Raw genomic sequence first — 16787 nt, forward strand, 5'->3', positions numbered from 1 at the left:
ACTGGTATCTGTCCTGAAATTGCCTTTTGCTACTCTAAATCTATGTCCTCTGTGAGAGTTTTCACAAGATCATAATTGATTACATTCAGCAAACCATAGATTCTGGAATGCAAACCAGTACTTTAGCTCTTCAAGAGCTTCAAGAGCAAGTATGCCCTACGTTTGAAATGTAGAATAACAACCATCTCCTTCAGAAGGAGAAAGCATTCACAGTGGTTATATGTCCACTATATGTCCATAGTGGTTTTCAAAGGAAAATAATGAAGCTTTCCACCGCACTCATCAGGCTTTCCAATACTAAAACGTTTCATAAATACCAAATCAACACAGGCAGTTTGCATTGCATAAAATATTAACTGAGGTAAATTATATTTTTCATTTAACAATGATATCTGAACCTTTTCAATGAAACAGACTTTGGATGCGTTTGTACCAGTCTATTATTCTATCTATTTATGGAATTCCCGAGCACTTTCAGCACAAATCTAAACAGAGGTAGCGAGCTCCTTTGGTTAACTTTCTGTCTGTAACATTGCTTTGGGCACTGCACAAATGCTGTCTTTTTGCTTACTCCATGGGGAATTAAATTAGTCATGTTGAGAGCACTCGTGGCATGGGAGAATGATTATTAGAGAGAGTTAGTCACGCCTTTGGATCATGTCCTTTATTGTAGAGACATAAGAGGAAGGCCTCATTCAAACTCCATTATACCTTGTCTCAACCATAGCTTAGTATCCCACAGGGCCTGATAACATTTTCAGAGTTAGTTAGTGGCATAGGGTGAAAATAATGTGAAAGTGTTCCTTCAGCCACCAGAATCACGCTCCTAGCCTGAGGGAACAAGGTGTTCATGCATCCGTAGCGTGCAACTAGGGCAAGCGTGAATGTGTGAGCTTATTGCACCAAGTTTCTAAAGTTCAGATCTCTTCTGCGTTCATGTTCATATACAATCATCTCAAACTTAGATGAAATTTCCATCCTTTGAGCGACAATGTTATGCTCTACTGATTAGTCATTTATCTGCTGCTGTGATTTTCATGGTCTCTACGGGTGATTTTTTATAGCAGTAAAAGGAAGAGATGCTTATTACAGTCAAAATACCATGGGCTGCACTGTGCACCATTAAAAGACATTGTATGGCTACCAAAATATACTAAATCTTGTTGTGGGGTACGGAAGGGAAATCTACCCAGTGTGACCCATATAGAAAATGGTCTTAATAATGATAATAATAATCCTTGCATTTGATATAGCGCTTTTCATGTCTTCTAGACGTCTCAAAGTACTTCACAGAATAGACTGTAAAATGAATTGACTGTATATTTGTGGGAGAAATGCAACAGCCAATTGCACACAGCAGTGTCCCACAAACAGTCGTGGATTGAAATGACCAATTTATTATTTTTTTTTGAGAGTTTAATATCAGGCTTGTGGAGTAAGGAAACTTGCCCAAAGTTTCACCCTGCCAGGAATCGAACCCAGGTGTCTCGCTTGCAAAGCGAGTGCTCTAACCACTGAGCTACAGGACTCCACTAATGGTATAACAATCCTTGCATTTGATATAGAATCTTATCACATCATTGTCTCAAAGTACTTCACAGAATGTACTGTAAAGTGAATTACTCTATATTTAGTGGGCAAAACGCAGCAGCGAATTGTTCACAGCAGTCCCGCAAACTGTCATGGATTCAGTGACCAATTTTTTTAAATAGTTTTTTCTGCTCTGCAGATCTGTTTGGTAAGAATTTATTCCTGTGCACTGTGTATATATAAACGCAATACAGTTTTAAAAGAATAATTAATTGTTGCATTTACAGGAGTTAATCTTTGGTTATCAGGAAAATATAACAGGCTGCGATTATTAACTTTTTCCTTAGTCCCTTGTGGACCTCAATGGTTGTAGATGTAAATAGGAAATGTCACAATACAAAACTTCGTAAATTTACTGACAATTGCTTCCGTAAAGTCATGTTGCTTGTAATTTAAAATTGCATTTGATTTGTATGGCTGTAGGCAAAAATTGGTTTTAAATTTACCAAACAGGCCAGAATAGCTTAAGCCCCCATCGTTAAATTCACTATTGCATAGAGTAGAATTATTCGCATTGTGACCTGGATGAAGAAAGCCTTGTACCCAGCAGATCTGTCAGGGCACAAAAAGAGGTTACAAAAATGGAGCTCATTCTGGAAAACATCAGCAATGAATACTCTTTGAAATAATTTGTTCCTTCTCCTGCCTGGATAATTCTGTTTTTCCTCCTCAGATTCCTCGTCAGGCTCTAGATAACTCAGCTCCCCCGTTAATGGCTAAGTAGCCCAGCATGCACCATTGCCATTAGATCAAAGCCTTGCCGATAGCAGAAGCCTCGTTGCCGTGGCAACTGCCTTTTATTTTACGAATATAAAAGCATTGAATGAAATCTCACTTTTAAAAGCTTAAATTTCATCCCATTCACTTTTCACATTTAAGAGGCGTATCGGGGTTAAAAGACCCCACATCAGGTGAATAATGCTTGTGGTTTGGAGGCCTTTCAATTCCCTAATAGTCAGTAAAATGGATGATATTCTTTGCAAACAATCTTTTCCTTTAGCGGCAATGCTGTCTGCCAGAATAGTTAAGCAAGCTTGTAACCTTGGTTACAAACATTGGGGACGATGCTGTGTTGTTCAGACTGTCTTGCCAGGATGACACAATGGTACCATGTAACACATAATCTCAAATCACCTTTGCTTTAGAATGGAACATCCTGAACCAGTTATGAAGGGTCTGAAAGTTGTGGAATTAAACTGTATGGACTCTGACAACCTAGGTGACACATTGGCCTTCATTCCCAAAAGTGGGCCTCTTGGGCCTGGGGATATATTTGAACAAACAGCAGAAGCAGGACACATTATACAGGTGGGTGTTATTTATATAATTGATCTTATCATATTTCTGAAGAGCTGCAATTTTTCATATTTTTTATATTGAATTTGTTTTAATATCTCAGAGACAAATTATGGCTGGCAAATGTTAGTCCTGTTCTGAGGAAGGCAGTGTAACATCCAACTGTGTTGAAAATGTCTCAGTTTCAAGAGGGATCTGGTGGGTGTTGCTGGTGCTCTGTAAAATGTGTGAAACAGCACACCTCAACAACAACTTGCATTTATATATTCACATAAAGTAACTTCTTGGAGTGCTTTACAAAGATGGGGTCAAACACTGTGTAAAGGAGGAAGGGAGAGGGTTGGTGACCATACCTGCAGCCAAAAAGTTAGTATTTAAGGTGGGATTTAAAGACAGATAGAGAGAGGGTGAGACGGAGGGATAGAGGGAGGGATCCCACAAGCTTGTCAATGTATGTTGTGTGCACCTGCGATTGTATCACTTAAGATAGTGGTTATCTTTAATACTTAGGTAGGAGCCAAAACATTGGATTATGATGATGAAGATGTTGCACACGTGGGTCACATGTATGTAATGACAGTGGCAGTGTCTGATGCAGCGGTTTATGGACACACTGGTAAGTTAATTCTTGCCCCCACCCCCACCACCACCTCTCAAGCCTTCTAAAGTAATAATTGGTTGTAGCTTAATCAACATGAATTTGTGTCTTGAGGCCAAAACCATCTGAAATAATCAATGCAAGAGCAGACAGTGATTATTGATACATCGCCAGGTTTCAGGCGCAATTCATAGATGTAATAACATTAAAGATAATTATCTTTGCATTTGTTATAGTGCCTTTCATGTCAGGATATTTGAAAACTCTTCACAGAATTTTTTGAGAAGTGTAGTGACCATTTTGAAGGCGAACCCATAAGTTTTCATTCTTTTTAAATATCGAAGTAGATTCAGAACTTCTCCCACCCTTGATTTCTGCAGTAAGCATGGGGGCACACACTGGCTCTGTGGACAGATTGGAGTCCTGTTCTAAAATAAGTACATTAGGGCCTAATAGCAACTCATAGAACAGCTGTCAACATTGTGCTATAGGCAGTGCAGAAAGGCTCTGTGTTTCAGGAGGGACATTAAAAGATTGCTGCAAAACTAATAAGGTGGCAAATTAGCATCAGTTTGAACTTGTGAATAGTGTATGTTCTTTAGTCACTAAAGAAGTTGTATCCCCATATCAAACACATTTTTTATATGGAAGGAAAATATATTATTTTCCCGGATATGGAAATTATGCAACAAAATCCAATGATGTTCGATTTAAACCAGGTTCTTGCACTTGTTGCTTCATGTAGTTTTAATTTAATACGATGAAGTTTAGGATCTTTATACTGTGTTGCATAAGGTGGATCCCATTATTACAATTGAGTTGATCGACAAAAATAAATGTAAAACAAAATCATTCCCATATCATTCTGTGATTATTACTTCAAATCTCCTCCAGAGGTCAGCATTCATACCTTACCCAGCATCTCAGTGCAAGGACCATCTGAAGCGTTGGCTCTCAGACATGATTGAATATAATTTGTTACAGGCAAACATGTGGATGTAAATGAATAAGCTATTCCACCATTTCCCAGTTAGAGATTCTTCAAGGTGCTGTTGTGCTTCACAACAAATGGGAGCTTGTTAAATGTTAAGGTTTCTGCATCCAGTTGTGGTTCAATGCTGGCTCAGAAATCCATTCCTTTCCTTTACACCAGCAGTATTTACACTTTCAGCTATTAACATCACCACACACCACGAACACTGTTAATGTTCAAGCAACGGGCTTTCCACCAGCTGTGGAGATAGCTGTGGTGGTAATTATTTGAAGTTGACAGTAATAAGCTGATTCAAATTCTCAGCCAATTATTGTAATGCCTGAACGCCTTAAAAACTTCTATCTATCAATCTATCGTTCACCTGAAAAATGCAAGGATTAGTAATAATAATAAAGAATACACAAGAATTAATCCCTTTTGGTAACATTCTGTACGTTCACCCGCAAAATATGCAGTCACTACATTTTGTATTATATCCTGTGAAGCACATTAAGATGTTCTCCTGACATGAAAGGTGCTATAGCAGACGTAAGGGTTGTTAGTGGTAGTATTTGTGTATATTGTTTGGTGTAAATGGATGTTCACCTACAAATATGTAGGTTGTTGTATATTATATATTACATCTGATTTTGGGATGTTTTGCCTCCCCTCGACTGTGCGTTCACTGATTACTCCACTTACGAACTGACCCCACTTAACTTAACCCTCTGCAGTGTTGAGAGATCCATTTCATCCACAAAATACAGTAAATTCATTTTACAGTATATTCTGTGAAGCGCTTTGGGACATCCTGTAGACATGATAAGGCGCCATGTCAAATGTAAGGATTATTATTTTTATTAAATAATTAGTCACTGCACTGCGTAGTAAAAACTTGTAAGATTTTTCAATGACACGGTAAGGCTCTATATCAAATGCAAGTATTATTATTATTATAAAGGTTCTTGCGAGACAATAACACAACCGTTGTTTTCTACAGTGACTGCTACTGTGATTGTGGAAATCACTCCTATAAATGATTTCACCCCTAAGTTTGAGAACAATTTGTACACCTTTAATGTCTTTGAAACAGAGCTTGGTGAGTCATTATATATTTTTTGTCAATAGTGATACGTTACATATTTTTAATTTAAGCTACATATCTTGTGTTTTTTATAATTACTGCAATTACTGTTATTTTACTCTCTGTTATTGTCTGATAATGTCAAAACAGACACCTCCTCCTGATACTCTGACTCGAATCAATGAACTAAACATGCTGATTTGTCTGAAGTCTTACTCCACCTGTCTTCTGCCACTTGTGAAGAAGTGGATCTCCAATGGGATCTCTGGGCTGCAGAATTTACACTATTTCCATAACATCGAAGTGACAAAAAAGCATCCGCTCATGTGCAAATCAGCTCTGTGCAATTGTTCTGAAGTGATATTTGGCACTTCATTTCTGTCCCCAAGAACCTTCCCAATAGCTACAGGCTTGCAAGTCAAAAGTCACATCATGAGCATTAAAGGGTGGGCTGATCCTTTATCCTGGCCAGAAAAGAAGTCAAGCATTGCCTGTCTTGGAGCAATGTGGACTCATTTATTTTACTGCTGTTGAGATCAAGGCTGCATCCAGTAACTGCATAATAAAGCAAATTGAGTATCAAATTGCTCCAATTCCTTTAAGTCAAGTCACTTATACTGTAGCGTACAGCAGGGTGGCTTGTGAACTAGATCACAACAGTGCTGATTGTGCCCACGCATGAAAAATTGGGATAATAGAAGTCTATGTAATGATGTGTACATCAATATATAGCAATTATATAGGTAGGTATTGAAAACTTCCCTCTCCCATCCCAACAGTGAATCAGTTTACTACTGAATTTAATATTGGTGAATTGAACCGTAACCTAGCAACGAAAGCCAAGCAAACCCAAATTACACATTATTAGGCTCTTATGTGATGGATCTGTTTACTGGGTTGTCATAAAAACAACAATGTGATTGAAAGACATTCAATAACTTCACAAGTGGTTTGGTTCTGAGAATTGGGATGACAATTAAGAACCATGTGTCATTTTCTTTGGAGATTTTCATTCTGTTGCGTTATGATGTTTGGCTGCATGATAATGCCAGAAATAATGCTTCAAAATAAGAAAAAGACATTTGGGACACTTTTTTGTTTATTTTAGTTGTGTAGAGCCCTCTGTCTCCTCTCAGGGACTCTATCAAAATATTCTGTGGAGAGGAATTTAATAGGGAAAATAGCAGTTCTTATTGTGTATTTGTGATGTGTTAACTGCTGAGATTTCATCTGAATTTAAGTTTCTTCCTTGTTGTTATTGTCTCTTGTTGATTTCAGTCAAATGAAAATAGTGTTTGGGCTGACTTTTAAAAGGCAAATTAGCTTTGGGTTGGGATAAGATTGTAAACTCACACGATTAGTTTGGATGAAGTAGGTGCTTTGGCCCATCATATCCCTCCAGAATACCCACCCATCACAGTACCAACTTGCTTTTTAAATGAATCAAATATCCTGGCCTTAACCAACAACAACAACAACAGCAGCAGCAAAATTACATTTATAGAGCACCTTTCACATTGAGAGGAAGTCCCAAACCAGCCTTTCTAGCAACCTGTTAATTTCTAGCTTTACATTGTGACACTAAAAAAACTGCATTCAAATGTCAGGAGTAACTTTTATTGTTTAAAATGTTAAGCCCATGTTATGTAACATTTAACACTTAAAATGCAGAACCTCATCACCCCTGAATGACTGAACACTGCATTCTAAAGGTTAATATTTCTAGCACATTTCAAAAATGAAATTGCTTTCTCTCCTTAGCAACCCACAAGATTGGAATGGTACGTGCAACTGATAAAGACTTTCCACCAAACTCAGTGACTTACAGGATTGTTTCTGGAGATACAGAAATTAGAAAACGGTTCTGGATTGACCCTAAGGAAGGAATCCTAGAGCTTATAACCCAGCTAGACTACGAGTCTTTCGAAACACACACTTTGACTGTGGAGGCTGTTGACAGTGATCCGAAGATGCCCAAAACTGGAACAACCAATGTAAGTAAAGAGGAGAATATCTGCTTGTGCTAAAGATAAGAGGTTGGGGAAAGTGAAGCCATAGTACATTAGAAAGTATTCCTGCAAGTTAGAACCTCTGTAGAGTTAATTCAGGGTATACAAAATTCGCCTACAAAATTCGTCTGTTTACTTTACAGAATATCTGGTGAAGCGCTTTGAAACGTCCTCCTTACGTGATATCACATTGTTCCTTTCTTTTCTGTTAGATTCTTATTGAACCGCCTGACGATTGTCCTAAGAAATAATACAGTAAAGGCTTTTATTTTATGAATTGGGATAAGGCAGGAATATTGGTCAGGACACTATTCTTGGTGCTTGTCGAAGGCAAGGGCTCAAATCCTCAATCTCTTCATCCAGATGTATGATTGCCACAGATCGAGCTAAGATGATACAGTATAATCAACAACATGTGTTAGTGTTTGCCATATCAGTTGACAATTTAGGATAGTAAAACAGCAAAGGGGGAGTTTAAGATTTCTTTAAGTGTTGTGACGATGCAGTGGTTGAAGCAGATTCCACATTAGTTTTAAGGAGGAAACAGGATAGATATCTAAACAGGAGTAATTTGCGGTGGTATGGGAACAAAAGGCAGATAAGTGGGCCCGAATGTATCGTTCTTATGATATATGATCATTCTTTCATACAGCCAGCACAGGCACTATGGCTCAACGGCATTCTTTAATGTAAATTTCTAATGCTTTTAAGTTACCACCTTTCTTAGTGAAATCTTCTAAACCTTTTTTCAACAGAGGGAATGTATAAATACTCATATTAATATAAACTGATGTGATTATTAATGTTGTGTAAGCACTTAAGTCATTCTAATCTTTCCATTTCTTTTATTTAAATGTCTTGCATTAGGTTACAATTAACATAATAGGTGAAAATGATGAAAAACCAATTTGCATCCCACTTACATACACCTCAACATTGCTCGATAATGTTGCTGTTGGGACCAATATCAATGGTTTTAGATTAAGTTGTAAAGATGGAGATTCGAAGGACAACGAGATGAGGTTTGAGATCGTATCAGGTACATTTTATATATTTGATTACAGTATGAAATATAAATGCTCACAGTTGATTGGCAAAATAAATTGTCTCGCATCAACTGCATTGAAACCATGGAAAAGACAATCTTTGTTAATATTTATTATTGTGCATTTAGCCTACAAATTTGCTCATGCTAGACATTACAGTAAATCCTTAAAGTGCTTTGAGATGGTATCCCAACCTGAAACGAGTTATACAAAATACAAAATGTATCATTATTTATACTGAAAGAATTAGCATTTTTCTTGATTCTAGTTTTAGAAGCTAATTTCACAGTATGAAGCCTGTTGTTTTAAATCTGCTCATAAGGAAATCTGTACACATTCCAGTGCATTCCCCTGATTTTGTTCCCAGTTATTCTGTAAACTGATTTTTGCCTGGTTTCACAGATGCATGTAACTGGAAGGGAGGATTTTTAGGTGGAGGAGAGATTTTCAAAGCTCCTAGAAAGCAATTCGGCCACCAAATAGTGTTTTGTTTTTCCTGAATAATGTATCTTGACCGCCGCTAACAAAAATAAATGCTCTCACTCCTCCTCTAACCAATGTCTAAATGATATTGAAGGTATCAGAGAATATATGGAATCCTCTGAGATATTTCAATATGATTATATAATAAAAAAAACCTTGCATTTGATATAGCGCTTTTCATGTCTTCTAGACGTCTCAAAGAGCTTCACAGAATATACTGCAAAGTAAACTGACTGCATATTTTGGGGCAAAATGCAACAGCCAATTGTGCACAGCAGTGTTTCACAAACAGTCATGATTGAAGTGCCCAATTTATTGTTATTTTTTTTGAAGGAATTATTACCCCTGGAAAAGCAATCCGCCAATCGACTAATAACCGGGTTCCTACTTACTGCCAGGCAAACAGAGTCATGTGGAATGAAGGAGAACAGGAGTTCTGGCCTGAATGACTGATAGTGACCCTGTACAAAAATTGCTCAGGCTAGTGGTCTTATAATCAGCATAGAGTAGGTTAAACTGGAATGGACCAGATTTCTGCTCAAGGACGGGGAACAAAGACAAGGAAGAGTAACGGAATAACAAATTCATATTAGGACAGTGGGAAGAGACGGAGTTAGGGATATGAAAGACAGTTAGAAGGGGGTGGTATTAGAGTGGTAGGTACAAAACTTAATTACAGCATTGTGATTGGTGCATTATACCTATATATGGAATGTGTGCCAAGTATTCTTTGTTCGAACCACAAGAGTGTGCCTGGACTGTAACCTGTTTGCAGTGCGGTAATAAAGAAGAACTTTTGAAATCTACCTGAAGTCTGAAGATTATTTTACACACATAAAGACAGTTTAAGAAGTAACCCAACATGGAGTAAGGAAACTTGCCCAACATTTCACCCTGCCGGAAATCAAACCCAGGTTTCTCACTTGCGAGTGCTCTAATCATTGAGCTATAGACTCCACATAAATGCAAGATTATTCTTTCTTTTCTGCAAACATACAATTCAATATTACTTATTTCAACTCTTCTAACTTAGTGTCTTCCCATCTTATCCCTGTTCACTCTATCATTCTGTCCTAGTATTTTCTTTCCTTGTTTTATCTTTTCTGATGGGAGTTTATTGAGAGAATTTCTCAGGGAGTTTGTTAGAATTGGCGAAATCATCAAGTGGGGCTGGAGCCTGGTTTTTGATCATGTTTAACAGTTTAGATCATGCTGCTTGCATGTGTGATTGATACATGCACATCACTACCTAGACATGCTAACTTGCACTTGTTCACACAGAGATGAAAATGTAACCTTCTGTCTGTATTTTGAAATTCTGTAATATTTGCTACCAGAATGTTTCTCCTGAGATGGAGTGTGGAGTAATAAACACTAATGGGTTTTGTTATCTATTGTCTTCATCAGTTAAAGTGGAAATTAAATCTAAAGAGAGTACTTTCAGTATGTTGGAAATAGATGGAAACATACCATTATAGAAGTATCATTTTTCTGGAACAAGAAAGAATGGGAAAGAAGAGAGAATAAGGGGATGGAGTAATGACTGGCAGTTCACCAGATATTAACAGAACTGTGCATTTGTTAGGCTGAGTTCTTCCTATTATAAATAATAAATAAAATAAATAATTGACAATAAACATATGACACAGCTCCTTTCATGTCAGGAGGACATTCTCAAAGAGCTTTTCTGGATTTACTGTAAAATGTAGTGACCATTTTGTAGGTAAAGTTTAACCGTTTAAGGCTTCTTTCACCAGCTACAGGATGCATGACTTTCAATTACCAAAGATTGCATTCATTCTGCCATTTCATTTCAAACCATATATCCTTATTCTGAACTACTTCAATCTGCAGGAAATGTGAACAATCATTTTGGTTTTGACCCATCCCATGGATCCAACACTCCTAAATTGATTCTCAAAGCTCCATTTGACTTTGAGAGTCGAGTGGACCATCTGATGAGATATCGCCTTTCAGTTCACATCATAGATGACAATGTTAATAATTCCAAACCAAGGACAGGCAGTGTGCTGATTGACATTACTGTGATTCAGACACAAACACCACCTCCACCAACAACAGCCTTTTATGTAAGTGTTAAGCAAATTTTAGGTACCACATTATGCTAATAGTTAATGCTCCACAGCTGTACAATTATTGCAAACATTTGCAGAAGGAGACTAATTGGGCAATGATTGTTCTTCTGTCTAACTCTTCAAAGCTTATGCTTGCATTTCTATTGTTTCAAGCAGAAGGAAAATGCTTATGTAATTCTGAACATTATTGGTGCAGTCAGGTATGGCTGTGATCCTTCTGGGATTTAGATTTGGGCTGCCTCTATTCGGTTCATACATTCAGTTCCTTGGAACATGTTATATATTTTCTTTTGGGTTAAACAATGGTAGGAAATTCTCTGGTAAAGTAGCCACTTGCTGTAGATCTCATCCCAAGCATGCTAATGGTGGAAGTTAATGATTATAATAATTCATCATAAAATTACACAACAAAATATTCACTGCAGCAGTTGGCCTTTGCACTATTCAGATTTTACACTGGCTTTTTGAAACTCGGATTCAGAAATTTAAAACTGATCAACTTGATAGAAGCACATGCTCCGAAACATGAGATTGTTATAGGTCAGAAACCCATTTTAAGAAACATTAACTCTGGAAAGATGAGAGTTGATTGTAACAAAAATGAACAGATGTTATCACTCAAAGCCAATCCATTACGAAGGCTTCCTGATCCACATTTGTCCAATAATGTGCCTGCTGAGCTGTGCAATTTTGTATAATTTTCTCTTTAATGGTCTTTACATAGGACTTAAGACCCTCATTTTTCTTTGTTTTCAAGTTTCTCCACCAATTTTCCATTTTTTTGTTAAAACAGATTTGGAATACCAGATCTAAGCAAATCGATGGTTCAATCTCCAGACTTCCTATTTCCATCTATTCGTATCAAAATGTTCACTACCATTAGCAAGCAGAGGAATTGTGTCACCCCAAAACTGGTTACCAAATTAAATCCTGTGCATTTTGTATCTTGTTTAAATAGAACAGAAAAGGACTAACCATTGTTAACAAAGAAGTCAACACCTACAATGGAGCTGACTGGTACGTTGCCTTAGTTTTCACACTGTTGGCAATCCTGGTGGCTGGTTGCCTTGCTCTAATATTTCACCTCATTTGGAAATACACCAAATGCAGAGAGAGTTGCCAAAAGAGCTGTGCACGACAACCCAAACCCCAACAAGCAAAAAAGTAAGTAATTTCAGATTTATTAATTAATTATCATTGATGAATGAATGAGTCACTCTCAGTAGCTCTAGATTTGAAGCATCATCAATTGGAAATTTCACGTTACAATTAATTTCAGAAATCATTGATGACAAAAGTGATCCTTTGTATGACATAGTTTGGTAGAAATATTAAGCTCTCGAAGTGTTCTATCCATCAATAATAAACAGATATTTAAAATAAACGAAGAAAGCTGATACAGATAATTTGCTGCATATCTATAGAAATATGAAATAAATTATTCTAGAAATGTTGCAATATTTTATATCACTTTCCGTTAACTCTGCATTTGCTTTTATTTTACTTTCTAGAGTAAAAATCTACACACCAGGTGAGTGATTTTGCTCTGTTTGCAAATGAGCCAAATTATAAACCAGTCAAGCTCTGTTATCCAATACATCTTTTGTACATTACCCTAAAAAAATTACCTAATAAGTGTTTTTAACAAAAATTGCTTGCTCTTTTTCCAAAAATAGAACCTAAGAAGACAAAAGTAGATGTTATAACGGTAAGTGATAGCTGACCCCTGTTAACCCCTGTTTCATATTACAAACGTCAATAGTTTGATGTCATTCTGTCAAGATTCATGTACTCAATAAAAGTGAAATAGGTTCGGAATGTGAAACTTGGAAACAAAGAAAAATTAGGCTCTTAAGTCCTATGTAAAGACTTTTAACTGACTCGGTTTCTTCAAAAGGATAAACAATTCTCGGTTATTACAAAAATCGAACAGAACTTCAAAACAGAAACTATTACAACCAAATAAATGTTCTGTTCATTTGAATCAGACTTAAGTTAATTGCATGGGGGGAGAGAGAGAGGGGGGGGAGAGAGAGAGTAGGCGGGTGAGAGAGAGGGAGGGGGGAGAGGGAAGTGGGGAAGAGAGGAGGGTGGAGGGGGAGGGACAGGAGAAGGGGAGATCTCAGGATAGGTGGAGAAAAAGAGGGGGGAGTGGGGAGGACACTCTCTCTCCCCCCCACCCCAGGCACTCTCTCCTTTCCTCACACACTTACTCTCTCTCAATTACTCTCTCTCACACCCCTTCTCACCCTCTCACACTCTCTCTTCCCTCTCACACTCCACATCCCTGCCATCCCCCATCTCAATTACTCGCTCCCCACTCTCCTTCTCTCCCTCTCTCCTCTCTCACACACTTTCTATCCCACACACACTCTCTCAACCACCCTCTCTCAATCTCCTCCCTCTCTGTTTTTTTTGCTCCCCTTTGCTCACATTTACTCTCTTACTTTCTCTCGACTTCTACCACTCTCCCTCTCTCACACTCTCTTTCTCATTCCCCCTTCTCTCTCTCCCACTCTCTCTCTCCCTCCCACCCTTCCTCTCTCCCCCAATCTCTCTCTCCTCCCATCTCTCTCTCCCCCCCCCTCTCCCCCCCCAATCTCTCTCTCCTCCCATCTCTCTCTCCCCCCCTCTCCCCCCCCATCTCTCTCTCCTCTCATCTCTCTCTCCCCCCCTCCCCACTCCCCCCCCCCCCAAGCGCGGGTCACTATCTGCAGTGGCAGGAGCTGGTGGTTTGTTGCTAAGGCCCCGGTTGGTAAGAGATGCCCTTGCCTTCCTGACAGACTGCAGTGAAGGCTCTGGGCGCTGGGTCCACCCGACCGCCGGCTCCTGCCGCTGCCCTGGGAGGACGTTCCCCACTCCCCCCCCCCAAGCGCGGGTCACTATCTGCAGTGGCAGGAGCTGGTGGTTTGTTGCTAAGGCCCGGTTGGTAAGAGATGCCCTTGCCTTCCTGACAGACTGCAGTGAAGGCTCTGGGCGCTGGGTCCACCCGACCGCCGGCTCCTGCCGCTGCCCTGGGAGGACGTTCACGGGGGAGGGGGGGAGGGGGTGGAAGTTGGAATGGTAGAAATGGTCTCAGGCTGGATAAAATCAACCGCCGGGCCACTGTGGCCTGAGTGCTGCCTGTTGGACCACAATGATCTACAACAACAACAGCAACTTGCATTTCTATAGCGCTCCTCATGCAGGGAGGACTAGACTTACTCAAAAATGTGTTTTCCCCACAGGAAGTAACAAAGTACAATACCGTTTTCAATGGGGAAGCAAAAGATCCAGGTAATGTACTAATGGGGCTGTCCCAACCAAACAAAGTCTGTTTATACAGAGTCCGATTTTAGATTAAACACTTTGCATGTGACAAATGCAGCACCAAAGAGATGGAGACCTGTAATAAAACTCGCAATGTTGAGTATTGGGATTTTCACTCAACATTATGAATTTTCTATCCTGAGCTAGACTATTAGAAAAGCTAAACAAGGTAAAAGGAGTGTCTTCAGGTGTTCTGGTCAACAACTTTCTAGGTAAATTGGTTATGCATGTCATGGCTTTTTTGAGAGTTTGCTGAATTTGCACAATCACTTACGCTTACTAGCAATTGCCCACAAATTGTTTGATGTTATAGATGATACATCAAATACAAGGATTATTATCATTATTATTTGAATGATTCCTTTTCTCATTGATCACCCAAGTGTATTTCTTGGTTCGTCTGACTAAAGCAGGAGCAGAATTAAGAATATCTATCTAATATATTTATCTAGTACAAAGATAAGCAAAGGTTAGACTGCACTTAGACCCCATTAAAATGGGACTCTAGACCAATGAGGAGACATAGAAACAGGAATAGGCCATTCAGCCCCTCGAGCCTGTTCCACCATTCTATAAGATCATGACTGATCTGTATCTCAACTCCAATTACCCGCCCTTGCCCCATATCCCTTGGCCTAACAGATATCTATCCACATCAGTCTTGAAGATGTGAATGGATCCAGCATCCACAGCTTTTTGGGGGAGAAAGTTCCAGATTTCCACTACCCTTTGGGTGAAAAACTGCCTCCTAATTTCACTCCTAAATGGTCTAGCTCTAATTTTAAGATTATGCCCCCCTTGTTACGGATTGCCCCACCAGAGTAAACAGTTTCTCTGCATCTACCCTATTGAATCCCTTTATTATTTTAAAAACCTCAATCAGATCACCCCTACCTCAACCTTCTACACTCAAGGGAATAGAGACCAAGAGACTGGATATAAGGGATGTGGTACAAGAAGAGAGAAAGGCAGCACATGACATCAATCAAAATATATTTAAAAAATCACAGGTACTTTAATAACATCAATAATAATTCCTTCTCCGATTTAATTAATTGTAAAATATAGTCTCAGGGAAGTGGTACGAATACAACAGTGAAACAGGAGCCAGGAAATGGAAAGGTACAAATGACCCGAAGGAGATGAAGGCAGATGAGATGGCACTGAATGAGCTGAGCACAAACACTGCAACGGAAACCCCTCAGTCTGTGCAACCCAGCCCACTGAAAGAGAATGAATACTCCACGGTGTAGAAAGAATGCTATTTCAATAACAATGCTGTGTTCACTCGCTCGTTAATCATTACACAATCTGCAGAAAACACACCAATAATTTAGAACAAATTGACTGGTGATTGTTTCAAGTCGAAATAATAAATATTTAATGCACATGATGAATCCATCAGGTTTTAATTGTTTGCCAGAAACAACCTTACTACCAAGGAAACACGTCCTCCATCTTCCAGGCTGTACTTTATAATGTTAATGTCCTGCAATTATAACAGCTATAATATTTATTTAATTGAAGGCGATTTTGGGAAGAGCAGACTTGAACAATAATAATAATAATTAAATGCATTAAAATGTTTAATGTTTGAAATGCATTGATTTACCTGTAACTGTAATGTTTAAATGATGAATGTACTTTGTGAAAATGTTAACCTTCAGCTTCCACTATAAAGACACCTTCAAAACCTTTGTATCATTCTGATGCAATTAGTCATCAAATCTTATATTTGAATTATGTTTTTTTACCAAGCCTTGAAACTATAAAAGTCTAAGCAGCAAATAATAAAATCAATTCATAATCCTAAATTGTTGAATTACTTTGACTTAATAAAATAATTGATCTGTTTTGACAGCCTATGCTCAATAACATGATTTGTTTTACTGGGGGTGGGGAGTGGAGTACCAACTATTGATTGTATTTGATTTCACTAATATATTCAGTGTTCGGTGTTGCAAATCACAAACATAAAAAACATCAAACGTTTAAAATGTCTCTGTGTGGGCAAGGAGCAGGAGAGATGTAGGATAGAGTTCATATGAGAGATGAAAGTGAAGGGGAGAAACCCTCTTATTCAATAGTTGGGCTCTGATACAGACATCCTGCATTTGAGCTGTCTGCATTTGAGGAACTCAAATATCTACTGCTCATTTTCAGTTATAAAGATAAATAGTTAAATATTGATCCGCTGTAGTTGTGAAGAGCATTGAGGAAGTTTTTATGGTACGTGAGGATGTTTCAGCTCAATGACACACATAACTACAAAATACACAGTGACTACACATCACAGGAAAACC

At 38.4% G+C, this 16787-nt stretch overlaps 1 protein-coding gene across 1 annotated transcript; it reads left to right on the forward strand.

The window, feature by feature from the left end:
• Positions 1-8567: 8567 nt before the first annotated feature.
• Positions 8568-16013, forward strand: LOC103179770 (cadherin-related family member 3-like). The gene is made up of 7 exons (XM_007895176.2): positions 8568-8589; positions 10934-11169; positions 12134-12339; positions 12687-12706; positions 12852-12883; positions 14403-14451; positions 15553-16013. The coding sequence occupies exons 1-7, from the start codon at positions 8568-8570 to the stop codon at positions 15735-15737; spliced, it is 750 nt and encodes a 249-aa protein (XP_007893367.2). The 3' UTR covers positions 15738-16013.
• The last annotated feature ends 774 nt before the right edge of the window (positions 16014-16787 follow it).

Source organism: Callorhinchus milii, unplaced genomic scaffold (genome assembly GCF_018977255.1).
Source record: "Callorhinchus milii isolate IMCB2004 unplaced genomic scaffold, IMCB_Cmil_1.0 Scaffold12, whole genome shotgun sequence".
Lineage (NCBI taxonomy): Eukaryota > Metazoa > Chordata > Chondrichthyes > Chimaeriformes > Callorhinchidae > Callorhinchus > Callorhinchus milii.

Bases quoted from the DNA above. Each gene is read 5' to 3' on its own strand.
- LOC103179770 (XM_007895176.2), top strand. From the start codon at position 8,568: ATGAGGTTTGAGATCGTATCAG. The intron at 12,340-12,686 runs GTAAGTAATTTC...TTTACTTTCTAG, and splicing joins AAACCCCAACAAGCAAAAAA to AGTAAAAATCTACACACCAG. The intron at 12,707-12,851 runs GTGAGTGATTTT...TTCCAAAAATAG, and splicing joins AGTAAAAATCTACACACCAG to AACCTAAGAAGACAAAAGTA.